This window comes from Phasianus colchicus, chromosome 22, assembly GCF_987193195.1.
Source record: "Phasianus colchicus chromosome 22, bPhaCol1.hap1.1, whole genome shotgun sequence".
Classification (NCBI taxonomy): Eukaryota; Metazoa; Chordata; class Aves; order Galliformes; family Phasianidae; genus Phasianus; species Phasianus colchicus.
This window is the reverse complement of record NC_143457.1, coordinates 4,492,564-4,520,512: the sequence shown is the minus strand read 5'-3', so window position 1 is coordinate 4,520,512 and position 27,949 is coordinate 4,492,564. Positions and strand designations below refer to the sequence as shown.

The window sequence follows — 27,949 nt, the reverse complement described above, 5'->3', positions numbered from 1 at the left end:
ACCTCCAAAAATATGCACGGTATGAAGTTCTGGCTGTACTACTTTGAGCCATGGAGCATTTCAAAATAGAGATTTTAGACCAGGTTATTTCTTTGAACTCTTAGTTATCCTATGAGGGATAAGCCTAAAACAAATGTAGTTAGATTTAGGTTCCGAAAGGTAAAAGGAAAGAGGTGTATGATGGCCATGCTGAAGACAAACCCCTGAAGTAGGGTAAGTGAGCTCCAAGGGACACCTGCACTGCTGAGAAACCCAACTCAACAGAAATCAGCTGCAGAAACAGAGATGTAACACTAACAGAAGAAACAAAAAACCAAGAACAGTCATTTGCAACATTATCCCTGCATCTCCCTTTAATGCTTATTGTTGATAACAAGCCAAATTTCAAGCTTTTACCCATTTGAAATTATTGATACCCATTGTTCCCTTTAATTAAAGGGATAACTATATATATTTTTTTTTTATTAAAAAATCAACTCTGTATTCTGTCAATACCAGGTAGGAATTCACAACGTGTGATGTTACTGAAAATCAACATAAACGTTTCTGGAGTTTCGTTTTGTTTCGTTTCTCCCCTCTACCCAAAAAAGTTATTTACAGACTTAAAAAGCCATGCTGCAGAACTGAGCTCTCTTGAAAATTATGAAGATTTCCTACAATGTATTAAAATAAAAGTAGATTTTTTTTTTATTATTATAGCACTTGGATTCAGAGCTTGTTATGTCACCTACTTGCAATCCTTGTTTTTTTTTTTTTGAAGTAGCTATAGATGCACTGAGTGTCTCTTCACGCACAGTGACTTGTGTTGTGAACCCAATCCTAGCACCTACTCAAAACAAACTAGTAAGGAAAGAAAAAAAAAAAACCCAAGGTTGCAGGATGTTCTCTGAATATTCCACACAGTCCTGTATTTTCAATAGGCTTCTGAATACGTTGTCATGCAGGGAGACCCACACCAGTCTTGAGAAATCTTCTCTACAAATGAACGCTATGCTGATAAGTCTCTACTTGTTGGGTGGTTGTTTCTGTTTTAAATATATAAAGAAATCTTTATAAGATATTCTTTTCCTTTTGTAGCTCTTATTGTATGTAAAAATGTTCCACTCCTTCCCAAGGACTGGGGTTTCCATAGCCAGCATTACAAATAAATAATTTATTACAACTGTTTGTCGCCTTCTTTCTTCAGCCGACTGAAAAAGAAAGAAAACTCATTTTAACAAACCAAGGAGGTGTCATGACACTTCAGTGACAGCATGCCTTCCTGCCAACCTCACCTGGGCGCCCTGAAGGGAACAGAGGCTGCAGGATGGGCTTCTGAGCTCTCAGCACTAAATGAGGACCGCTGTAACAGCAGCGATAACAGCGTCTGCTGTGGGAGGAAGCGATGACCTTTCGCTCCTTACAAGTGTGTGAGATCACTCGTGCCAGCTCATCAAGCTCCAGCTTGATCTGCAGTTGCAAGTGAAATGTCACTCAGCTCCAGGCAGAGCGGCTGCCCTCGTGGCATAAGGCCAGCGGGTGATTTTGGATAGCAGGAGCAAGTACAGAAACATCAGAGTGAAGCAGTGCGAGGCAGGTATTTAATATGCTGCTTCCTACACAGCTTTGCTACCTGCAGGCACGTGGAATGACCTTTGCTAGGTGCTGAAGGCTGCTGCTTCTTAGCTGACGTATCGTTCAGTAGCCGTTGCCCAAGAGGAAATAAGGTGCTGTGAGGCCAGGCAGGCTGAGAAGAGAACCACTCCACTACCAACACCCTACAGCAGTGTGGGGAGAAAGGGCTCGCACAGTTCGCCTGGGCTCTCCCAAATGTTAACTCAGGACTGACATTACTCACACACCCCATCTCCTTTTCCCTTTAGTCATTTCTTCAGATTCACTGATTTATGGAACTCCTTATCGCTCCTTGTTCATAAAGCTCTCACCCACCTTCCTCCTCCACTGCTCTCAAGGAAGACAAAGCAATGCAGAAGCAGCAGTTGTAACAACAATCACACTGAAAAGCCCAGATGGAGGTAACCCTGCAATGCATGACTCAACTCACTCAAGCCTCGTGCCAACAATGCGGGCCCTATCATCAATGCCCTAATTAGGTCTAAGGGCCCTAATTAGGTCTAAGGGCCCTAATTAGTTTTAAGGGCAGCTTCACCAACTTCTCTAAGTGCATCAGGCCAATATCTCAGTACAGAAGAAGAAAGGCATCCGTTCACAAGAAAGAACAGTTGGAACACAGAGAAAGATGAAGGAACCTCTGAGTCTCCACAAGCCCCTGTGGCACCTCTCACCTGTAATAATCTTCCTGACTTGGTAGATGACCACCATGCATGTGAGGATGCCCGTGCAACCACTGCTGCTCCATTGCCAGTCTCTGCAGCTCTGCTGACTGTGCATGCATGGCCTGCAGCTGGTGGGCTGCGGACATCGGAGGTGGAATGGCACCAGGCAGATCCCGAGGGTAAGGGGTACCTACAACACAGAGTTGTGCACTTGTACACTCTTTTGCTATGAGGTCTGCACAGAGCTGCCTCACAAAGCCTCTTTTTTGTTTTTCTTTTTTAACCTCCCCTAAAACGGAGACCAGCAAACAAAACAAGGCAAATAAAAACCGACTTCAGTTGTAACTGAAGTTACAGCTCAACCCCAGTGCCACACCTCCCAGGAAACGCTCGGAGCCAGAAGAAAAGCTGACAGCTCAGATCAAAGGGCAGCCTCCAACAAGGACCATAAAATGCTCTCACCAAAGACTGGATGTCGGAGCATTTCATGCTCATGAGGTGGCTGTCCTAGCAATGGGTTGGGGATGGTCCCAGGTGGGTAGGGGAAACGTGCCAAATGGGGTCCAGCTGCTAACGGATCCACCAGCGGGTGAACAGGTCCTGCTGAACCTTTAGAAGAAGGAAAGAAAGAAAGCAATCAACTGCTTGGGGAAGCATCACTCACTGCTGGGAGATCAAAAGCCCTGTTACCACTTGAGCTGGATCGGCATTTGGCCTAATTGGCGTGTAATTACCGGGAGCTTAGCTCCATCCAATTTGAAACCCACTTTTCTATCTTGAAGTGTTTGAAGTGACATCTGCTTGCCAAACAGTCTTAATTGTTAAAGCAACAACTCGAGGCTTTCAATTTCTACAAGAACAAGAAATCCACCAAGTGACAAAAAATAAAGTAACAAAACCACCCAAGCTTTCCTTCCATCATCCCCTCGTGCACTGCAGCACAGCCTGCTTGCTGACCAGCCCTGCTCAGACCAGTGCAGGTGAACTGAGAAAGTGAAATCTGTTCAATCCCGAGAACTTAAAAAAAACGTCTGCTCTTACCTTTATTTGGTATTGCAATTTCTCTCCCCTGTATGTATACATAGTTACATACTTAAATTGCTTATATAATTACCTTTCCCCCAGTTCAGAGGGCACTGCTATTTAGCAAACACCTTAAGCTGCCTGTCTCTGAACACCATAAACCTGCTCTTCAGTCCCTACTCCTCAGCCACTTGTTCCACCTTCCACTGCTCTGCTCCAGAACAAATAACAGGACAGTACCCAGACTTACCTGCACAGAGGTTGAACGACTCACCTGACAACAGCATCCTTGCACAGACACCATCTATGACAATTTTCTTCTGCTATCAAGAGGCTATCAAAAACCTGCCTGAAACTGAGCCAGCCCATAATTTGTGCATTCTCAAGCAATGTTCACAGCTTTAGAAATGCTGACCCTCAGTGCTATCATCTCCTACCTGAAACACTCTCACCGCTTAATCTCACAAGACACTGCTGATTTCTTGCTACACAAATTGGCTTCTGCAACAGCATTCAAATTCTTCCCCTACTCAAAAAGAAGGGAAGGAAGCCATGTTTAATGCATATGCTCCAAGGCAAAGTATGCTATATTTGCTTGCACAAACAGTACATTTGTTCCCAGAAGCACCAGGAGCTGCACTGTCAGTACTTGGACTTCTCTCATTTTCCTTTCTTGGCTGCTCCTGCACCTGGTGCCCTGCTTGCAATGTTCTCTCTGGTCTACTACCAGAAAAATTCTGCTTAGTGCCAGACTCACGACACCTCAGAGGAGCAACTGTGTGGCTTACTTTAGAAATGAACAAGGCACCAATTCATTTTGACACTCCTGAATACCTTGGGAAAAACTTTTCCATATGTAAGAATACACTGTAACTAGAAAGATGCCAACCCATCAATTTAGGTCTTTCTTAGGAGAGTTGTGGCAGGGAACTTCAGCTCAACTAAAGCCACGACAAATGGCTAAAGAGATCAAGTTCTCCTTGCTGCTGTCTTAAAAGCTCTTAAATACATCTCACATGACAGTGCAGAGTCTAAATGGTATCACTGGAACAGGTTGCCCAAGGAGGCTGTGGATGCCCCATCCCTGCAGGCATTCAAGGCCAGGCTGGATGTGGCTCTGGGCAGCTGTTTGGCGACCCTGCACACAGCAGGGTGGTTGAAACTGGATGATCATTGTGGCCTTTTTCAACCCAGCCCACTCTATAATTCTATGATCACTGTACTGTTACTAGCATTTATTACTGCCCTGCAGCCTTTCATTAAAAAATAATGGTTTGCTTTTCAGATATCGCAGTCTTATACTGCCCAAAAGCCGCAGTTACATACAGGAAAACAAAGGGCTGCTGGCAGTGCCTGTTTCAGGCAGAGGTCCCAAGCAAACTGCTCAGCCAGCTCCAGGGCTCACCTTGATGGAGGGGATCCTGCTGATGTAGGTGTAAATGCGAATGTATGTGCGAATGTTGGTGATGGTGAGGCGTGACGTTGAACATCTGGAGCCGTGCCAACGGGTCGTTTGTCAGCGATGCCATCCGCTCCGCGTGTATTCTCTCAGCTGCCAGTCTGTCAGGGTAGCTCATTTCAGGCCGTAACTGCGGGCCTGCCAGTGCGAGTCTCTCTCTTTCGAGCGGGTTTAAACCCGGGTGGAAGGAAGCAAACGGGTGAGGTCCTGCCGTTGGGGGAATAGTCAGTGCGCCGTGCCTGGCAAAATGCTCCATGGGGTTGGTGGCCGGGTGCAGCGCATCGAGCTCCGGGGGCTTCACCTCGAAGCCAGGTTTCATCCTCTCTCTCAGCTCCCTCTCCCGAATTTCTCGCTCCCGGATCTCCCTCTCCCTCAGCTCTCGTTCCCGGATGGTGGGATCCACGTTGTAGAGGCCAGGCATGTGGTAGGCCAGGAGCGGGTCGGTGGGGTTCAGGGGGACGAAGAAGGGATGGTTACGGTTTGTTGGAGACATGACGTGAGGACGGGCGTACTCGCTCAGCGTTCGTAGAGCAGGTGTGTCTGGGCCAATGTAAGGAGGGACGGCAGCGATGGTCGTTGGTGGGGGTTCAAACGAAGGTCTCATGTGTGCTGGCCCGCTGAGCTGCGACTCTCCCAGGCGGCCCTCGTGGGAGGAGCTGGATACCTTCTGCTGCACAAATGGGGGAAGAGATGTTTAAGTTCAACTCGTTTGGCTTACCATGCATTTCCCTCCTTGTGCTTCAAGTAACGCACTAAAAACCTCCCCGTTCTATGGGCCCAAAGGTCATCGCTCCTTTCCAACAGGCAAAACAAAGCAAAGAATTAACTGTGCTGATTTCCTACAGTCAGACCGGAGTTTGGGTCTTCCCGTCATAAAAAAGAAAGAAGTTGTGTGTCTTTAATCAAGGTGCCTTCAGATTTAAAGCCCTCGTATCCCTTTTTCAGCAGACAATGATTTTGTGCCTGCACTGCAAAGGTAGTGGAAGTGACGCAAAATAATTCATTGTATCTACACCTACAGAGTGTTTTCCACATCTGAGCTTCTATTGCAAGTAATGTAAACACTTGGCCCAGTTATCCCCAGCTGCACTGGCTTCCCACACACAGCTATAGGCCGGGAATAGAAACTCTCCACTTCCTTTAGAGAAGAAAGTGACAGGCAGGCTGGGAATGCCCAGAGCAGGTTGGCATCCACTTAACACACAGCTCCCATATTCACAGATACCTGGTTGCACGTGTATTTAGGCACCTGTGGGGACGTGCACTTTGCAGTCACTATCCATGTCAACCCTCCTAAGCAGCTTTTAGCTACAAATAAACCTACCGCAGCTCTTTCTGCTTCTCTCTCACGCTCACGTTCTCTCTCTCTTTCCTTCTCTTTTTCTTTCTCTCTCTCCCTCTCTTCTCTGGCTTTCTGCTCCGCTTCCCTTTTGGCCTTTTCAATGGCCTCTTCTCTCTTCTTGGCCAGTTTGGATCCTGCCAGAGGCATGAAGTACAAATCTGCTCTTGAGCACGAATTGTAGCCACGGTCCAGGTGCTTATAGAACCTGAGGGAAACAAAACAGAAAGAGGTCAGCTCTGGGAAGGTAGAAGTCTGAAGTTTAAGAGCTGTATGTCAGGAAGGAAAAGTTATCACTGTACACTTACAACAGCACTACCTGCTTCCCTGAAAAGGAATGAAAGGAACTGATTGTGCCATGAGACAACACAGACAAGCAAAGCACAATACCCACTCACAAGTACAACCTCTAATACCCTGTCTGAAAAAGCACCTTTACAGAGAAAAAACAGCAAAGCCCTGATTAAAACAAGGGCTGACAAGATGCACGTGTAAAACACATTCACATCTCACTGAAGCTGATTTCCCACACGCATTCAGAAGCCTTCTTCCACAGTGTAAGGAGCCAGCGTTTCAGCTGACTTCAATAAAAACTGATCTGCCAACATAAGGACAACAATTATGAGAGAAAGGAGAACTCTACCATGCAACATTCTCACTTCAGCTCAGCAAGCCTTCCTGCAAGAACCAGACATGGGAAGCAAGAAGATTCACTTATCTCCCTTAGCTGTCTTTGGGAAGGGTGGAAGGGAACAGAGTCACTGCTTAATGCAGGGTCTGTACATCAGCAGAGGGAAGTCCTTAACAAAATCTTTTCTTGACAAAAAGGAAAGCAATTCCACTGTAACAAGCAAGTGAGATGCAAGCTTTTGGGTTGTGCTAAAGAAGCGCACCTGCTGCCAACCTGCATACCTGGCAGACTGGCTGGCATGACTCGGTGTATCCACCACAGTTGGTTCTGGCGATGGACTCCGTGGTGGAGGCGGAGGGCTTTCTGGTTCCTCAGCCTCATCGGGAACCTCCTCTTTGATCTGGACAGGTGGCAGCGTGCAGGACGTCACCACCGGCACGCTCCCACTAGAAGCTGCTGACGTGGAGATGGAGGTCTGAAGCGGGATGCCGGGCACGGCAGGCGGCGTGGAAGTGGAAGGGCACGAAGGAGAGGTGATGGACGGTGGGGCTCCGGGGACAAAGGGATGCTGAGAAAAGGGGGGCTGCGAGGATACCTGGTGGAGTCCGGATGGGGGGTGAGGAGCAGATGGGGGAAGGCTCTGACTCTGGGTCAGGACGGGAGGCTGGGCTTGCGAAGACTGCAGCGGCTGGCTCTGGGGCATCAGCTGCAGGGGAGGAGGGTGTGCGGATGGAGGGTGGTGAGTGGAGAGGGAGCTCAAGGGTTTTAGAGCTGGTGGCGGGGGCAGATTGGAGTTCATCGAGAACGGAGAAGGGCCGGAGAGATGAGGAGGATGCTTGTGGGATGGAGGGGTGGGAAGCTGCGGGATGGGGGTGGTGGGGGGAGGCTTGATGTGAGGCATGGCCATGGGCGCGGGGGGCAGCGGCTGCTCCCGCGGAGGCTGGGCCTGCTGCAGCGGGGCTGCGGCTGGCAGGGAGGGCTGAGACACCTGCAGTGCAGAGTGGGAGTGAGACGGCGCTTGTGTCTGAAGGGGAACCTGAGACTGAGGAGACTGCGTGGGGAGCGAGAACGGCTGGGGGGGTACGGGATGAGGCAGCAGGGGCTGCGCCTGCAGGCTGTGCGGGGCAGGCTGGGGCTGAGCGTGCAGAGGAGGCTGCGAGTGGGGCTGCGATGAGGCTGGGGCGGGCTGGCTCTGCGATGCATTCAGAGGCTGCAGGGGTGGGTGAGGCGAAGGCAGTCTCTGCGGGTGCAAAGCAGGGGCTTGCTGGATGTGGGAATGAGGAGGAGGCGGCGCGGGGGCCTGGGGCTGGCTGGGGGCCTGGGATGCTGGTGGTGAAACCTGCGGCGGAGCTGCGGAAGCACTCGAGGCTGCCGGCAGCGGTGCTGGCAGCTGAGCTGGGATGGGGGGCATGGGAGGAGGAGCCTGGCCGGAGCTGCTGGGTGCCTGCAGCACTTGGGGCTGCGCCTGCAGCACTTGCTGCTGAGCGGATGAATCTGAGTCGCTCTCATTGTCTTGAGGGCTGGGGATGCTGGGTGACGTGCTCCGGTTATCCTGGTCGATGTCCTTGGGGTCGCTGCTCCCTTCGTCGTTGACACTGCGGCTGTCAGAGCTCTCACCTTCACCCTCACCCTCCGAGGGAGAGTTTGGCCTGCTGATCTCCTGCAGGAGAAGGAGAGAGCAACCATTGTGTGTGAGGAACTGCATGCAGCGTGCTGTAGAGAATCACCGTGCATATGTGCTGGAGTGCCAGTACCACCCTCCAAATCTCATGGGACAAAGCAGCACGGGTGGTGCCACTACAGCATACCCAGTTTCAGGCCCCCCAGAACCAGAGATGGACACATGGGGAGAACCCAATGAAGGGCCCTGAGGCCAAGTGCAGGGCTGGAACAGATGCAAGGAGAGCTGAGGCTGCCCCACCCTGGAGAAGAGAAGGCTCAGCCCAGATACCATTAGATTACGACAACTCCAGTGTTGTTCTAACTTGTCAAAGAAAAGGGAAAGCCAAATTTCAATTAAAAAAAAAAATAACTGAGGCGTGTGTGTGGGGAAATAAACTAAGGATGTTCCTGCTATATTGCTTAAGTATAAAACAAACAAACAGACTGCTGAACTTACCCTATGTTGTTCCACTGCTTTCCAACAGACGGAACACATTATAATATGGGTTGCTTTCTAGCCACAGATTAAGTTAAAATTTGCTGTGGCCTAAATTGGTTTTGTGTTTTGGGTTAGTTAGTGGATTTGTGCTCCCTCCCACACTCAAACTGTTTCCAAAAATGAAAATATTTCTCTGTGGGACTCACTTGAGTTTTGGATTTTTTGGCACTGGACCTTTCGGGCTCCTCTGTGTCAGACGCTGCCTTCTCCCGCTGCCTCTTGGAATTCTTCAGAGGAGAAGAAACCTCTTCTTTTATTTTCTGCCACAAACGAAGCAGAAGAGAACAGTTACCAGTGATGTAAACACAGAAGTAAATGAAACACAAGTCAGTGCTATCATGTTGAACACAAATAAATGAGAAGGGTTCCCGTGGAGCAGGAGAACTTATCACAAGTTGAGATCTCCAGTGTTTAACACCAAGCTAAGTCAGCATTTGCTCAACTTCTTATTTTTTCCTGTCTTACAGAAAGGGCATGGATGCAGCACTCCTGCTAAGAGCCTGAAATAATAAATACTTATTTTTAACTTGCTGCTTTTTAATTTACAGTGCTTAATGCAAGCTTCCTTGTTCATCTGCCTTTGTTTCGTCAGTGCTCTCTTGGAAAAGCACTTAGTGAAACAGGCTAAAGTGTCAGCCTGCTCTGAAAATCAAGCAAATTGCATACAGCAAAACAGTAAGGGAAGTAGTCTCAATTACTACACATTCATATTCCTTTATAAATAAAGATTAAGTACAGTTTAAGAAACCAAAACTGTCTACTTGTCTTGGATGCAGCATTTCTGATAGGTATTACTTCCATGAGCCTAACGCTTGCATTTGCATCTGAAAATGAAGGATTAGTTTATCACAAGAGCAGTAAGGTTATGTGGGGATACTTTAATGGCTTTTATCACATCTGTATGCCTGGGAATAATGCATCAGTGAGATGCATCATCAAATGTTTTGCACAGCTACACAAGTAGGAATTTCTGTGTCACTGAGATCCCCCAGCCCCCTCGAATCTGCATCTTATCAAGCTGATGGAAGAGGCTTCAGGTGCCCAGTTGTAACGCAAAAAAAAGATGGGGAGATTTTACCTTGGTGGACTTCTTCACTGAATCTGCTTTGCTGTCATTACTGGAGGTGCTGGCAGCACTGGGAGAGTTGCGGCCGCTGGAACGGATGTCTTCATTAATGGGTGAGGCTCTACCATCAGGGCTGGCTGGCTGCTTTTTACGACCACTACGTAGTGTAGACATCTATTTGTGTAACAGACACAAAAGTTTATCCGAGTCAGCATTTGTTCAACTGAATTTTTCCTGCCTTACAAAAAGGCCATGGACAGAGCATTCCTACTTAGAGCTCCAAAGAAGAAATAAACAAGAATACTTAATTTTTTTTTTTATAATTCTTCCTTGAAAGTTCATCTCAGCTTAAAAGTGAGGCAAATACTTACTATGCCCACACCAAAACACTGAGCGTGGTGTCCCTTAAGTAATGTCTGCTAGAAATGAGAACATGATGCTCCCTCAGCTGCTACTGTCCACATGCTAAATTTTCTCCATAAAACATGCATACATGTTTTTAAGTGTGCATACACACACAGGGGGTGAGGTGGGTGGAGACCTACAGTTCCATTAAAAAAAATTATATATGTGTATGTATATATATACATGTCTGTGGGCATGCAAAACAATCGAGTCCAACTGCTGAAATCACTTATAGTTTCACAGTGCTGCTGCTATGCCATAAGGAAACACAGCAGAGTAGGTTCCAGTAATTACTGCTGTTTCCCTCCCAATACTCTTTTGTGCAGTACTCTTTTGGATGAGAGGCAAACAGGTGGGACAGAGGCAAAGAGGTGGGACAGAGGAATCGAGTCTCATTTTAGACCACCTAAGGCAACACCTCCCTTTTACAGAACAAGCAGAAATGTGAAGGAACCAACAGCGTGAAGCCTACCGAGCCTCGACTCCTCCTTGTCCTCATGCTATGCTTTCCACTAAGTCCATCATCTTCCTCTTTGACAGGCTTAAACATAAAGGGTGGAGGGTCTACGGGCTTCTCAATGGGTGGCAGCTCTCCGTACTTTTTGAAGTGAATACGACAATCTGTGCACAGTAAGATGTTTTCTCGACCGCCGTGGTGCCAGTCCTTGGAGGCTGGGGGCAGAAAAAGCAACAGCTTAGAAATATGCAATCTGCTAGATGGTCAGATAAGTGTACTGCATTATTACAAAAACAGCAAAAAAATATATATATATATCCAACCCACCAGGAAATCCCCATAACTATGGAAGTATCTGCTTTTCTATTTGCAGCTAATTGTGAAATCTCCACAAACTTTGCCCTGTTTTGAGCTTAATCTGCCTTCCAGTGCACAGCTTCTTCAATGTTCAATTTAAAAAATATTTGTTTACTTAAGCAAGCTGAGCTCTGAAAATAACAAAGAAGTCTCATCTGCTCTACCTGGGAAGTGACAGGCAACTATTATTCTCCAAAGCTGTGGTTTCTTAAAAGAGAAGTGAACCGTGCACTTCTCATTTCCTTCCCTTACCATGGGGCTCCAACCACGCCACGCATGCACCCAAATGCAGACAGCCTTTGTGTTGGTGCCCTATGAAGAAGTTTTGTATGAGACAGTCACTGCTCAATGTTGATTTGTTGAGCACAAGTGTATTACATCCAGAACTCTGTTTAGATTTGTAGATTTTACTGCATAGATGGTTACCTCCCAGGACTCTGTCTCAGCAATAGTAATTTGCAGCCATAAGTCATTACCAACTCTGCTCTGAGTGCTGCATGTTTTGGCTGATTCAACCCCACGCTTTCTGAACAGCTGTACACACACAAGCACATGCTTGGATGAACCTGTGTACAGAAGGCAGCAGCAGAGGGAGGGAAGCACAGCAAGAATCAGGCACGTACTGGTTGTGAAGCAGTGACGGCAGGCGTAGCCCTTCAGCTCCTGTTCACTGTCCTCACTGTCAAAGTCATCTTCGCTGGCCGAGCTCAAGTCCACTGAATAAGCAAAGAAAAAGAGGAGAAGAGGGAAAGAAAAAAACAAAAATTCAGCAGGATTTTCTGTTTCTGCCTACCTGGCTGCAATAACCATCAGCAATGATGGTTCTTGTTTAAATTCTGTGGCTTCCTATAACCACTGTGCCTTGGCTGTCCATCATATCAGATTCTGCAAACTAAAGACCTGACCTGGTGAATCTACAGATGAAAAAAAAAAAAAAAAAAAAGCATTCCAGGAATGTACAAAGTGATCCAATTTTCCAATTCACAGAAATTTTGGCTTTGTAGATGATACCTTTCCAATTAAGCTGTTGTTCACCACTGTGCTAGAAAGAGAGGCACTATTCCTACAGAACAATTTAGGAGAGAAAGGAGTTTTGTGGTCAAATTTAAAAGAGGATCCTATTAGCTTTCCAGTCCTTACTGTGAGGCTCCTTGAGTTGCAACCTGTAGCAACATTACATCTTAAGAATGTCCCATTTCAAAGAAGCAGAGAACACAGCCCCAGCCACTTTCCTTTGCTGCAAGCAGTATGTAACACATTATCTAACTATGATGCTGAGAGCTAAAAAGCACCACTTAAACCACAGAAAATCAGCAGACACCACAAACTTTACCCTTCCTTGTCTTCTAAAACAACTCTTGACCAAATCCTTCCTTGTTGAGAGCACTGCACTTTCCTAACCACTCACTATGAACTGACAGTGTAATGGATCTGTAAACTGTCACTAGCAGAAAACTCTGTTGAGGACATCACTGTGACGTGTGGCATCTTTTCTTCACATCTTTAATTAGAAAAGAAGCCTTTGATGCAAGAACACTGAATTTCTAAGGTTCTGGGAGGCTATTCTGTCATACATGCAGGTCACAGAGTGTTACAGCACTTGCCACTGGCACCTGCCATCAACTCATTGCTCTTCTAGTCAAAGCAGGGTCCTGTTTAACAACGGTAGCTGCTGGCACCACCACCATTTTTGCCTTAATTCTCATGGGTGTTTAAACCTCAGCTGCACAGCTAACATCAGGCTACAACTTTGTTTCTTTGAGTAAGCTGATTTTTACTCTCATCCTGCAGTCAGATCCATACCGAGCCTTTCAGCCACATGAACTCAGATGAGCTGCCTTGGACTGAGCTGTACAGCCAACATCTGCACTTCTTGTGCACACAGGAATGGCCATAAATCCTATCAATCTCAGCACAGAGCAGCTAGCAGCCTTTGCTATCTCACTACTACTCTCCCCACAATTCTCTGTCCTTCCCTACTTAACATACTCTCTATTACCCCCATATTAATAACACTGTGTAAAATTCTGCCTTCCACACATTGCCTTTTCTTTAAAAGGCACACAAATCGTGCTGCGTTTAGTCCTCAGATGCCATCAGCCTTTGACAGAAACGTTTATAAATGCACAACCACATTACTAACCATAACCTCTAACGACACAGCACATCTCGCTGGTTTGGGCAATTATTCTTTCTTTAGACCCTTCTGCTTCAATCAAGGCCAAAGCACTTCTGTGATAAATGAAGACACAGGAGCACTGCCTGCAGCACCACATTGTAATAAAGCAGATGGAATGGTCACTGTGTAAGGATGAAAGGACTTCTCTCCTTTTGCATTTTCTCATTCCCATTACTGTAATAAGCCTGGAGAAAGTGCCACACGAAACCAAGACAATTCAGCACCAGAGCAATGTTTCCATCCTAACACGATGCTTTTAACAACTACACACAGCACTGCTGATCAAAGATGCCTACCACATTCCAGCATAATGGTACAAGAACAGCAGAGGGCAGCTGCCTGAACTCCATTTCCTTGCCATATTCACTCGAAGGTACAGCACCACTATGTTACTGTCTCTCCACGCACCTAAACAAAGATAAATGCATTGCTTTCAGCTTCCACTTACAGAATTCGCTGGAGGGGGGCCTGGAGGGAGTGTTGACTGGAGTGGAAGCAGTTCGAGTTTTAATTCTCCGAAACACAGCCTGCCTTCGATGCCTACGGTGGGCTCGAGAACTTGCTGCTTCAGGGGTTTTCTTCCAATAGTAATAGAAGGTGATTAGTTCTCCCTGCAAATACAGAAGGAATATGTTAGAGGGGCAAGCAATTCTGACTTGTCAGCTTTTCTCCTCCCTCTTGCTCTATATACGTGCACACGTGTTTTTACAGGAAGCTTCACGATGCGTTTCAGCCAGAGAAAAGAATCCTTTGGATAGAACAGAAAAACCTTCAGTGAATGCCGTTTGCTGTTGGGGGGGGAAGGAGGCACAGAAGCAGCCAAGGGCCTTCTGCTGCCCTCCACCTCCCCTGGAACAGAGGGCTGAGGTCTCCAGATTGGAACTGCAGAGCCCCCAGGAGCCCCTGCTCTGCAGCTGCACAGCACGTGGCTTTAATCTCCTTTCTCTTACTTTGAAAGCCCATCATTTCCTGGCAACTTGTCTGCCTCCAAGGGAGAAGGTGCTGCTCCTTTCAAGTTGCAAGAGGAAACAGAGGAACTCTTAGCAGCCCCTTGGAAACTGGCATCAGTACCAACACATCTGGGCTGCCCACAGAGAGGGCTGAACTGCACTGTGTGCAACCAGACCCCATAACCCCAGCCTGCTCTCAGTGGGGCACATCACTCAATCTGAGGCTAATAAAGACACACCCTTAATCCAACCTCTCCCAAGGGCCTCAAACAAGCAATTACAGCCGTAACTAACATCTGCACCGCCGAAACACTTGTAAGACAAAAGGAGGATGTTGTTCTAGACATTAACCGCTGACATCTGAGACACTTGAAGGGTTTTATCCGTGCCTCATTCGAAAATAGAAACGCCAGGAAAAGAGCACAACCACAACTCTGGTTACTGGCAGAGGCAGCTGAGATGTGTTTCTGGAGGAACACAGAGCCCTGCTGCTTTGGCAGTGCCATTCCACCTCCTGAGCAGCACGCTCCATTTCTGCCCAGTGCTGCTTGCTGGGCTGGGGCACCAAGGGCACCACTGGCACCAGGAGGCACACAGGGCTCTGCAGAGAAGCGTGGGCAGTGCTGTTCTGCACACAAAGCCTCTTACAAACGATACCTATAAATTCATTGAGAGCAAACCTCAGGTGCCAGCACCAAGGAACAAGTCGGTAAATCGTCCGTCTGGATGTCGGTGAATTGACGTGTCCTCTGACATATGGCAACGGCAGGGTGGAATCCAATCTGTTTTCCTCCCATCATAAAAGAGGAAACGGGAACCTATTTGAGCTCTATTTACACACGGCGAACCCATCGGGTCCCAGGGGAAGTTTAACAACTCACGCCTGCACTACATCATAAAAAAAAGCTCGTTTAAGGAACGAAGAAATGGTGTGTACTTATGAAAAATACCATTTTTGTGATCACAGCACTTTCCTTTTCCCCGAGAACCTCTCAGAACTGCGCTCACAACGGCGCAGATAAAGCTGAAAGCAAAGTTTATTCAACAATGAACCGTGCCACCACTGCAATCCCTTTATCAGCCAGTGACTCAACTTCCCCACAGACAGCAGCAGAAGGCACAGGGGAAGCACAACCAGAAGATGCCAATGCTGCACGCACACACACTGAGCTGCAAAAATTCCACGCCAGATCTTATTAGCTGCCTGGCTATCCAATGCTGTATTGTCTACCTGGGGGATTAAAGCAGCCTGGAAGGATTAGAAGCAGCTCGCTGGGGCTGCACGGGTGGCAGCAGCTCAGCACAAAGGGAACCGTCGGGAAAGCCTCGGTTCTATCGACGGGAGGAAAACAGCTCCCAGCTTGGCTGCAAGAGAAGTCAAATGAACTTTAATCAAACATGCAGAGCGTGCGCTGCCGAACCCCGGCGCACATCAATTCAGGGAACAAAAGCTGTTGCAGAAATCAATAGCCTACTGAAACATTAACACAGGCGGGCATTGATCAAAAGGCCCGCTTACAAAAGGCAGCCTTGCAAATTAGCCCATGTTTTTGCTTGCAAGCAAACAGAGAAGCACAAACATGAATGGCCTGTAACAATCATTTTGTTGTGGTGCTCTCAGCTCACCTCACCATGAGGCCCTGCAGCCGCACATCGCCCTGCAGCTCAGCTTGCACCCATCCCACGAGCTGCCAGCAGCTCACCCTCTTCCCATCTCCTGCCAAGGCCATGCCGTGCCTCCCCACGCTGCAGGGAGGCAGAAAAAAGCCACGCTTCATATCCTTCTTCCTGAGTGCCAGGCTTTGAGTTTAAAGGGAAAGGAATGCTGCGGCCCCACTGGCCAGGAGGTTCCCAACAGCCTCCATCCTCCCCAGCACCACGCTGCCATCTATCAGCAATAAACCCCTCAGCCTTTCTCTTGCATCTCCCACCAGCCTCAGCTCCTGCAGCTCAGCCCACTTGTCCCAGCCACATTGCACAACCCCAGGGCAGCCCTTATTGCCTCCTCCCCGCCTTGAACAAACTGCCAGCAGTGCAGCATGCCCTGCTCTCTCACTTATCACTGCTTTGCAAACGCACAGCACACAGTACAGGCTGTGCCCTGTGTTTGTGTTTAGTCTTGCCTTGGGTACACAAAGGCTCAGCCCTGCTGCAGCACCGCTCCCCGTCGCACAAATGCACCAACTTACCTTCAAGTATCTGTTGTGCTTTAACAGAGTGAGCAAACATCGTAATTGCTCTTTAATTTCCCCAGAGCTCAGCTCTGTCAGGAGAAAAAATATCAGGGGGGCAGCGAGGCTGTAATTAAACAGAAAAGGTAAACAACAACTCCCCCAAACAGCCCAACCACCAGCCGCAGCGGAGCAGAGGGGAACAGACTGTCCAGCTGTGGTCTTAATGAATTCACACTGGGATGTCACTGAGCCACTTCAGCTAATGCTGCACCTCTCCTGGACTGAACAGCCCCAGCATCACCACCAGCATCACCACCAGCCCCAGTGTTGCCCACCCGGGCACAAGGGCTGCACAACCATAGAGCTCAGCCCGGTCTGCGTGGCTCTGTCAGCTGTGACAAATAGGTTTGCATATGTTCTAATTAAGCAGTAAGTCTCTGCAGCCTGTTCAGGAGCACTGATTAATGCCTGCATCGGAATACTGCATCACCTAAAACATTACTGGAATGTTAAGAGAGGCTTTTAAAAGCAAGCAATACCTTACTAATGCTACAAAAACCGAATTAAAAATCGCACAGTGCTTTCTAAGGAATGCCATGCAGGTCTCAGTGTATTTTGAGGGGCTCAGTATTTATCCAGCAGTTCCTCCAACCATTCATTATCTCCTGAACAGCTGCTCTCCTGCTCCCAACCCTCCCTGCCCTCATTGTGTCTCCCTGTCCTGCAAACAGCAAGGTAAGCTCCCTGGTTTCATTTTGTACCTCCTGGCAAAACCATCTGGCTGAGTGAGAAGCAAAAGAGGTTGGTATGTGAGACACCCAGGCTAAGCCTCTGGGATTTCATGCCAAATTGTCAATGCACCCCCAATACAGGAGCACTCACAGAGCTCCCTGGGAACCCAGCTGAGGCTCCATCTGTAGTTTTTGGGTTTCGTTTTGATATGGAAAAACCTGCCATCCAATACAGCTTTGTGCTTTCTCAGTGCTTTTGTCAGCTGAGCACTTCTGCCCTGCTAAGCCCTCACAGACACAGCAAGAGCTTCCACCTCCCCCAAATCACACCTTTACAGAAGCAAAGTACAACCACAGTGACCCCCCTCAAGCCACAGAACAGCCCACTGGTGACAGCCAGGCTCTAAAATTCCTCCAGCCATCACCACCAGGCTTACTAGGCTGGGCTCATCCCTGCCAAGGGCAGCAGCTCCCCTTCTGCTCTCAATACTAGCTGCTTTTCTCTTGGGTCAGTATCCCTGTTCCATTCCTACCACTTGGCTGTAGGGTTACAGCAAATCACAGAGGAATCCAAATGTTATTGTGCACAGCCTGAAAGAACGTCTGTATCAGGGCTCAGTGCCACGCTTAACTGATGACTTCCACGCAGCCTATTTGCTAACTTTCTCCACTGTTTGCAATTAAGGTTGCAATATCCCAGCAGGAAATGAGATAACGAGCACGTCCCAGAAGGGACCCTTTGCTAACTTTTCTGGGTGAGCAGCTCTCGTTCCTTGTTTTTAGGGCTGGAAGCACCAGTTTGAGCAGCTCTGCACAACCAGCACAGAGCAAGGCACTGCTTTGTTCTGAGCCTCCGCCGCAGCTGGAAGCTGTTGACCCTCTCTCTCCAGCTGTATGTCATGCCAGAAGGAAAAGCAAGCTTTGTAATTACGGCTTCTTCCTCCAGAGACTCCTCTTTGTTAATCAGAGGCCCTGAGATCCCCAGGGGACTCGCAGGCTGCTGGCTGCATCCATGACTAATTATGAGATCCTCTCTAGATAGCGTCACAGCAGTTCCCCAGCACTGCCACCAGGTATGCCAGGCAGGGCTCTCTCTGGAGCTGGATCAATTAAGAGGTTATCAAAACAGCCCAAGAGTTAAGCACCTGCTCGCCTTACCCTCATCTGTTAAGGACTTGTTTTCCACTCACTGCCCCTTCGCAGCTTCTCTTACCCGAATTTCTGGGAACTCTCACTTGCCCCATCCCAGCAATGCACGATCCGAGGCGAAGGTGTTGGCTGTGGCTCACGTGGGTGCACACATGAGAGAGCAGGCGTGCATCAGCAAGCCATAAAGCTGTTAAAGCGACCGCACTCCATCCCGTAAACATCCTTCTATTTATCTGTCCTTCATTACATGCACAATCTTATTATCTCTGCACATCCTCAAAGCGACAGCCGTCAGGGTCACCCCATAAAATATACATCGGCAGCGTTACATTTAATGACTGGAGCGGGAAGAGAAATGAAGGGTGGGAGGGGAGGAGGACTGCGGCTGCTTTAAAGGGATCATCAGTTAGATCTGTGCATTTCCTGAGGTGATAATTGAATGACAGTGGCTGGAGGGGAATCCATTTTTGAGCTTAAGAAAAGACTGTTAAGAAAAAAATGTTTTTGTACGGCAGCACATAATGGCTGCCGGAAAATGAGAACGGTTCCCTCGACCACAGCAGCTCCTCTGCTTTATGGCTTTTATGGGGCTGAACATCACTGAGCTCGCTCAGCAGCTCACACCGACCCCAAACACCGGCAGACTTTGGTAATTCTAGCTCAGAGCAGACTACGTTCTGTTGTGGCTCGCGTGTCAACTTCAATTAATTTAAATGAAAGATCAATTTGCAAATGGGCGCACGGGCACAAAGTGACATCTGGAGTGAAGGGACAGCAGCGTCCCGCACTCTCTTTTAACTAAGCATTAAAAAATTAATTGTCATATTGTAATATTCAGCAAGGAGATTAATGCCCCTGTGTCTCAGTGAGGTGCTCACGCTCTCGCTTGTGTCTTCATTACTGCATGACGGCGATTGGACAAACAGAACCTTATCAAAACACGTCCTGAGATATGATTTCATCACACTTGCTGACTGCCTCACAGGAAGCACTGCAGACCTGTAATAGGGTACAACGCTCCCAGCTGAGGGTCTGCACAAGGAGTGTGGCAGCTGACTGTCATCCCCCACCTGAGCAGCACGTGGATGGTCTGGAAAGCACTTCCCAGTCACCAGGGTTCCCTCTTAGCTCCTCTGCAGGCAGATATGTGGCCCAATGGCTCTGCAGGTCCCCAGCTGTCCCAGCAATGATCCCAGCATGCTGCCCAGTCCCGGCCCCAGCTCTTCCCTGGGCAAGGCAACAGAAGCAACCAAAGATGGAAAACTCTGTCAGTTCCCTCAGATTTTCCCCTTTTAACAGGGCAAGAAGAGCTGAAAGGTAAATAAGGACTTAGTCATTTGTGTGCTGAATGTCAAGCTCTGGAATTGCTTTCATTTCAATACAGCAATGAGAATCAAGGCCTGCTGCTGGGAGCCGCCAGCTCTGCCGCAGCCCCCGGTGTGCTGCACACTGCTGTGCTCCCATCTCTACGGAGCAGATGTTTCAGGTTTCCCAGACACATCTGTGATGAATCACACAAGGCTTGGCTTGTCAAACGTGAGCGTTATCTGCACTGACATGCAGCTTCCGCCCTTTGCAGCTCACAGCCCATAGGGGAGCTGCCGAGTTTCGACATTTACTGAAGCCGTATTTAAACAGACAGTGCTCAGAAAATACCAAAAAATGACACACAGAGGCAACAAACTACATGAAATAATCCTCTCTGCTAATGAGGAAAGCGAAAATGAAATCATGCAAACAGAGCAGAACCCGCTAGCCTTTTTTTACTGCAGCTGAAACCATTGCAACCAGTTGCTTTGTGATGAAAACTGCCCAAGCCCTGAGTCCATGCTGGAGGCAGCTCAACCTGACCTCTAACCAAAGCCTCCGGGGCAGCCAAGCAGCACCTGAACAGGCCAATAAACCCCATTTTATACCTGGAAGCACTGAAGGAGCTGGTGCAGCCACCTCAGTGCAGGCACTGCACTGGGACAGAGGGGCTCCTGCTTTCCTGCTCGATCTGTTATGCACAAAGGAACAAACTTCCCACAAACAAAAGCTCTCTGACAGCCACCCCCGTCATTAAGCCTTGATTTTAAACAGACTCCGTCCGCTCGGATCCGATCCCTGCACAGCTGTTTTCCTTTTACTGCTCTCCAAGAACATTCCTCCAAAGCAGGAGATTTTCTAGATGAAGTGCAGAGGGCGCGGGGTGCTCCCAGCTCTTCCTGTTTATGGGAGCAATAGTGGAAATACGGCTCTCGAGGCAGGACATCAAACACAAAGAGGTGCCACATAAGCAGCTTATCCCTCGGTTGCTGCTGCTCCTTCTGTCTCAAATTCTTTCTGTCAAGAAAAGAAGTCCATAGCAAGCAAAACCCAACTAAAAGACAACGGTAAGAGTTAGAAAGCTTTATGAGAAAGACCAATTCATTGCAGCTTACTGTAATGCCTACGCATGAGTTCAGAAGTGAAAGGCATTGCTAATTCTCAGCAGCACAGCACTCAGAGGCAGGAGCAGAACCCAAGATTCCCACCAGCGGGAAAGCTCACCTTCTGATGGCTCTTTCTCCCAGTTTGGGCAGATTTCTGACCCAATGATGACTACGGCGCTAAAAAAGGCACCTTCACATATCTGGAGATGGAAGAGCTGCTAACACAGAGGGCAGTGCTGGCAGAGCAAATGGCTTCAGACCTTGTGGGCTTTGACATGGACTGTGATCAGCTCCTGAAGGGTTTTGGGAGACGGTCGCTGCCTCTCTTTGCACCTCATTCCATCCAGCACAAGCAGTCCCTGCTGTGGGTGCCCAACAGCTCCCATCACCCTGTGCCCTGCCCTGGCCTTCTGGCACTGCCCATCCCTCATTACCAGCTTGTAAACAAGCAGCTGTATCAGTAAGGACCCCAGATTTCTTTGCTGTTACATCCAGGCTGAGCCAACGTGCCTTGGAAGCCCAGGTATTCCATGCACACCGAGCACTGCAGTCCTTATCCCTGCTCACACAGCGTGGTGATGCTTCCCAGGAGGCAGCGAGTGATCAGTTTAATTAGTGGCTTGTATTCACGTGGCAATCAAGGTGTCAGAAAGCAAAGGAGAAGCACTTACAATTGAGAACTTCAAAAGAACAACAACAACCAAGAGGTTACAACAACACTTGCTGGCCTTCACAAAAACCCAGAGCCTACTGGAGTATGTTTATTCTCATGCACGTCCCAAAAGGATATTCTTCCTTTAAGTGATAAGCTGTAGCCACAACATTTTTAAAATCGTTGAGAGATGAATATTTCCAAGTTTGCCAGAGGGCGAGCTGCACTGTTTGCAATAAAAGACAAACAGCTGCTCACAGCAGCACCCCGAGCTTCCAACAAGACAAAACGCTGACATTCTATCTTTCATCCCTATTAGCCACCAAGCTTCCCCACCGCACTGTTCCCCTCACTTTTGCTTCTCAGGAGCCACCTGCCCTCCTCTGTGGCCTTCTAGCAGACCTGTGGGCTCATACAGCGATGCCAGCATGACTCCTCAAAGACACAGCCCCTACAGGAGAGCTCTGTGCCACAGGCACCTCGTGCTGGGTGTTCTGCACGTGCCAGTCCGAGATGGGGGCTGCCAGACACCCACATGGGGGGACACTTCTGCTTCCAGCTGTGGAAGATTTTTCCCTTTGTGAAGCAACATTTATTAAGGCAGCGCTTGGGCTCAGGGCCAAACGCACCAGGAGAACACATGTATTGCACAAGCGAATGTTTCCTTCAGCAATGGGTTTTTTCTCTGTGTGCTGCACATCCAGCTTGCAGGACGAGGGCTGGCTCTGAAAGGCCGTGCTGGCATCACGCTGCAAACCATTGGTGGGTGACATGGAAGAGCAGCAGCTTAGGGATCAGCAAGGCTGTGCAGCACACACACAGAGCAGGACAGAAGTGACTCCAGGTAGGCCAGCCCAGCAGGCATAAAGAAAGACTGTGTTCTAAAACAGTATTAGAAGGAGATCCTCTGTGGCTGACACCTTCCCAGTCTCTCTGAACGTGGAATCTCTGTGTTTTCCATATGAAATATTCAATAACCTAAGAATGCTCTCAGCTTTACGTGCAGTTCTCCATTAATTAGGAGCAAATCACAGCAGTGACAGCCATCTCAGCCCCTAAATGCATCTGCTGCTTCAAACAATTCATCACCTCAAGTTATTCAACAGCAACACTATTACCCTGCCACAGCTTTTCTGTTCAGCTTAACTCTTCCCTACCTGCTTGTCCAGCTTTTGGGCTGGCAGCACCTTGTTCTGCCAACCACAACCCCCAACCTCTGCCAACTGCAACCCCTTATCTTGCCAGCTTAGGGAAGTACAAAGAAACAGAAAACCAAGAACTGGAGACACGAGCTCCATGCAAATGGTATGAACAACAGAAACAAGAGGGGAAATACAGAAAGCGATGCATTAGACAAATGGAACCACTTTCTGCTGTTTTTCTGCAGCAGTCTCGCAGCAGCCTTATTAGCATCTCTCTCAAACATTCCATGAATCTTTCATGCACAAACAGGCAGCAGAGGCCCAAGGAACACCTGGCATTTCACTCAGGCGCGTAAGAATTTTTGCACTGGATATTTTACACCACATAAAAGCACCAGTAACTGCTCCGGGTCCGAGCACACCGAGCTATGGGCAGCAGCTGAGTGCCACAGCTCAGCTCTGCAGCAGGATGGATTCCAGGAGCCCAATGCCCATCGCTTTATCCTCTGGCATGCAAGACACACAAACACCACAAGAGGAAAAGAATGAGCAACTCTCCTGGAGATGAGTAAGCCGTGACCATGGGTTCTCCCCCTGGGTTCCCTCATTGGGCTCTGCAAGGTGATGGAGGAGAGAACACAGCAGTGCTCTGGGCCTGGAGAGATGGGCAGCTGTCACTAATGCTGAGCAAGAGAAGAGCTAAAGCAGGAAAAAAAATGAGATTCCAAAGTTTCTAACAGCTCAACCATTTTGTTGGGAGAATTATAAACTCTGGAGTGATGTTTGCTATTAAAGTTTCAGCCGTTGGCAGGGCAGCTGTCTGACTGATGCAAGTGACAGAACAACGTTGCTGTTTGGTGTAACACAGCGTTTTTTCCATTCTCCTCCAGGATTTCTGCTGCACGAGGACCCACTGCACAGTCTCCAGCTGGCATGGTGTGGAAGCACGCGCTATGCAGGGTTGGATAAATACACCATTTTGAGCCTCACACAAAGGAAAACAAAAAAGCAACATCAACCCGTGAAAAACTGAAGCAAACAAACAAGAAAAGCCACCGACTTCTCAAGCATTCCTTTCATGCAGGGTGGGGATGGCCTGGCAGGTCTCACTTGTTAAGTGCAGAATGACTTCTCAGAAAGAGAGCAGCACATCTTTACACCCAGCACTCCTCCCGTGGTCGGCACTGCTGTTAAACACATTAACACCACGCTCTGCGCTCGGAGGAAGTCTCTGCCTGTGTCTGTGCACCCCAGTGCTCAATTCTGTTCATCTCCCATGAAGCAAACTTTCACAGCAGAGCTCAGCCCACCAGGCGATACTCCTCCTGAAAGACATTTTTATCTTCAAAAGCAACAGCATCAGAACCAAGGTAGGTTTGCCTACGTGAGAAATGTGGCACAGGACCCAGGCACGTGCAAGAGAGAGAACCATGGAACCTGGAGCTAACTGGCCCTACCCCTTAACATTAAAAGCAATCCTTTCCAATATAAAGGAGCTGGACTGCCTGCAGGGCATCAGTGTGTGATCTCCAAAGGCTGACATTAACCGTACGTTTGAAAACTAATTTTTGGGAACAGCAGTGCTGTCACACGGCTGGGAGACCCTTCGTGCCCGCCTGAATGCAAGCCTGCAATGTTAGCAGACACAGGCAATGAATTTGGAATGGTGGGGTTTTGTGCGTGTGTTGACTGTTGTTATAACTTCGTTTTGTGGGGGAGCTGATTTATTTGCTTACAATTTGAAACAGCAGTGTGACTTCCCCACGTTCCCATCAATCCCTCCCAACCCCCATCGCCCAAGGCGAGGAGGAACCAGAGAACAGTGGGGCACACACAGTGCAATGGCCAGGTCCACGAGCAGGCACATTATGCTGCACATCAGTTTAACTTTCTGTAACAAAATGACATTTTTTCTGAACAAGTGTGCTAGCCAATCTTCCCACGTGGAAAAGCTGAAAGTGAGACCACAGCGCTTAAAAGCAAAATTAACTGCAATTTGAATGCTGCAAGGAGATACCTATGCATATGATTGCTTTCCATTGAAGAAGGAACAATCAGAAAGAGCAGTTATTTACTGTATGGATATAAAGACTTCTAAGGACATTTGAATTACTGAATAGATTACATGTGGGGAAAGGTGAAAGCGCTACGAGGCACAGCATGGGTCACCCGTTTTGATCCATTACCTGCAGCACTCTGCAAGTGACAAACCCAACGCCCAGCAACAAAACCCAGCAAAGCCTCAGTTAACACAGAATCATTCTCTCACAGTCACTCCTAGCAGATTATTACCCTGGATGCAGTAACACCCACAAGGAGAGCTCGACAAGGCATCAACTCCCATAGGACACTTTAAATTCACAGTCCCCAAAGTATCCAAAGCTGTACCATATACAATTCCAAACTCAAACAGAGTTCTTACACTGGTTGTGCGTATTCACTTTGGGTTTTGATTTGTTTCTAAGAAGCACTGCAGGCCTTCTTCCTTTGCATTTCCCTCCTCAGAAGAAAGCTGCTGCTAACCCACCAGCTCTGCCCACTCCATGCAGAAAGCACTTGGGATACTGCAAGCAATAAGACAGGTTTTCCACTAGTCATGTTCCCACAACTCATCCACGCTACCAGCAAAGCAGTCTCAAAACTGCATCCATTCTCACTGTCACACACACAAACACAGCCTTCCTTGGTTCACCATCCAGTTTTCTCTGCAGTTTGCTTATTCATCAGGACCAAACCAGGCACCCAGAGGAGCCCCAGCAGGTGCACAGCCTGCAGCGTGCCAGCACCGACTGCTCGCCCCACATCCTGCCCATGCAGACCTTCAGAAGTGCTTCCAAGCGAACCAAGTATGAGCATCCTTACAAAAGGGCTCTTTAACCAGTTGAGGGATGTATCTGAAGGCTGCACACTGGTTCTGTTCAGCAGATACAGGTGCTCACAGCCCAGGTTCTCAGCGCTGCAGCAGGCGTGCGTCCCTGCTGATGGATCCTGGAGCTGCCAGGAAGCCAGCAGCCTCCAAGCAGGCAACGTCAACATGAATTACAGTGACAAGGGGAAATAATGCAGAGGCAAGCAAGCTCTGGCAGCATCTAACTTACTTTCCTACCGCCCTTCAAGAACTCTTCTAATGGAACAAAATGGAAAGCACAGCTACCAACAGCCATCCATGAGCAGGGAGAGCCGCGTGGTCCCCTGCACTGCTCAATCTGCAAAGACTTCAACTGCAGACATTATCCCTATTAAAGGAACTACTTCTTCCTAAGAGCCTTCCTTTGGCTAAGGGATTGTTACCGCCCCAGGAAAGCTGCAAGTGCTGGAGGCTGCTGAGCAGAGCGTTTGGAAGTAAGCTACACAATGGCTTCTTTCAGCACTGGAGAAAAGATGATGCATTCCTGGAGAGAGAACAAAGCAAAAACACCCCAAAATCAGTAGCCCAGAGAACTTACTCCTCAGATAAGAAGTCCCAGCCACTCTCTTTTCTTCTTCCACTCCAACATGACCTTTAGGAAGGATGGGCCCAAAGAGCAGCATGCCAGGATGGCTGTTTATCTGCAGCCTGCAGGGCTCCTTCCCCATTCTCGGCACGAGATGGCAACTACAGAAATCATACACAATGTGAAGCCTGAGTTTAAGAATTTCCCATATCTTTTGTATGGAAGTTCATTCGAAAAGGTTAAAGCTATGCTTCAGTAATTCAAAAGAACAAAAAGTTAAGGCTGGTTTGGCAAAGGCAGGCATATATAAAACTAAGCACTCAGTGGCAGTTCATGTGAATTTATTACGTATCATTTAAGTGCTCAAGCAATGAAAACTCGCACAGCACAATTCCTAAATGTCAGCAGGGTGGGTTTTTTTTTTTTGAAGAGTGATGACTCAAGATTGTGTAAACACAGGATAAGCACTATGGGAGTAAATGGAGGAGGAGGGAAAATGCTAGGGCAATTTTCACTTAAATACTTAACAACCCCATTCATTTGTCTTCGGCAACACTATTAATATGCTCTAAGGAGAAACACTCTGAAGATATGGAGAGGCAAGTGGGGTCACTCTTAATGACCTGCACCAGCAGCTTACAGTCTCCTTCTGCCTCTTTACAGCAAACACATACCTACCAAACACAACTTGCCAAAAGCAAATCCTGCCATGGTTCCATGCTTTCCTTCTGACATGTTTCATTTCAACGTTTTGATTCCAAATGCATCTCGGACAGTTACAGGTTAAAACTCCCTGCTCAAATCTAGCCAAGACTTCAGGTCCCTCCTTTTCGTTCTGTATCTGAAAGCCATTTGCAGTATTTCTGAAAGGCTGCAAGTGCAAGACAGATAGAGATTCTTCTGAAACAAAAACATTACTCACCTTACAAGGATATAAATAATGGAGCGATAGGAAGGAGACCTATGTGCCCACAGTGAGCAGACAAATTCTTTTTAGAAGCTCTCACGCTCACAACAAAAGAATGTTCTAAAGCCAGGCAACAAAAATCCATCACATCAAATGGCACAGAATAAGAACATGAGCTGGAATTGTTAAATCAATACAACTTTAACACAGCACCGAAGGTGGAAAGCCTTTGTCCATGCCACTTCATCCTAACAAGGCGAAAGTCTAGATATGCAACCCACTGAGTTATTCTACATGCCAGATCTAATGCAACAGTGGGAATGGGGATGAATGCATTTTTCCATATCCTCTTTAAGCAAGCAGAATGTGCAAGGTTTATGGCACGTTTTTAATCACTTCTACATCTGCAAGTTTATTAAATCCCCCAGAACAAAACTGAGGTCAAGATCAAAAAACCACTTATCTCTGCAAATTACCTCCTTCCATTATCTAAGCCATTATACGTCGCAAATATATTGCTCTAACACAATGAAAGGAAACCTAAGCAGAAAGCACAGTCCTTGTTGACATCCAAATTGCAGAGCACTCTGAAACACGAGTGGATGTAAAGAATGCTGTGCAGGCCAGAAAGCTTACTGCACCAGGCAGCCAATGCTCAACTTATGGGGCCATGGTGCTTATATGGTGTGCCCTCTCCTTCACAGGTAACAGATAAAGCATATTTGGGGCTTTGAAAAACAATACCCAAGCACTGACAGTGGCAGAATCTCTCTTTTCCCCATCTTGGGCTGCTAAATTGAAATGATAGAGCATCGTTTCTGAGTATCAAAACTGTTAGCAGGCAAAATCTGTAACAAGAGAGGCTAATGTTAAGGTACAGAGGATGCCTGAGAGACTTAAAGGAAGGAAAGGGAACAGATGGGAAGCAACAGTGGTAAGGGTGCAGGAAGAAGAAAATAAAAAGGGTTGGCTTTATGGCTCAGTGGATTTTCTTTTTTAGTTGGCAAGCTTTACTTCTCCAGCTCTCTCCTACAGCAATTCAG

General features: G+C 47.9%; 1 protein-coding gene across 5 annotated transcripts in view; it reads right to left on the bottom strand.

The window, feature by feature from the left end:
• Positions 1-740: 740 nt before the first annotated feature.
• Positions 741-27,949, bottom strand: part of RERE (arginine-glutamic acid dipeptide repeats) — a 167,013-nt gene continuing 139,804 nt past the window's right edge. For 4 of the 5 annotated variants that reach the window (XM_031613497.2, XM_090123046.1, XM_031613498.2 and 1 more), the window contains 11 exons: positions 13,802-13,964; positions 11,798-11,890; positions 10,833-11,032; positions 9,968-10,129; positions 9,036-9,149; positions 7,010-8,388; positions 6,083-6,305; positions 4,705-5,428; positions 2,739-2,885; positions 2,286-2,466; positions 741-1,190 (listed from right to left, as the gene is read on the bottom strand). In XM_031613497.2, the coding sequence (XP_031469357.1) occupies positions 1,157-1,190; positions 2,286-2,466; positions 2,739-2,885; positions 4,705-5,428; positions 6,083-6,305; positions 7,010-8,388; positions 9,036-9,149; positions 9,968-10,129; positions 10,833-11,032; positions 11,798-11,890; positions 13,802-13,964 (3,420 nt within the window). In that variant the 3' untranslated portion in view covers positions 741-1,156. The remainder of the gene's footprint in view (positions 1,191-2,285; positions 2,467-2,738; positions 2,886-4,704; positions 5,429-6,082; positions 6,306-7,009; positions 8,389-9,035; positions 9,150-9,967; positions 10,130-10,832; positions 11,033-11,797; positions 11,891-13,801; positions 13,965-27,949) is intronic. The other variant, XM_031613499.2, reaches the window with a different exon arrangement.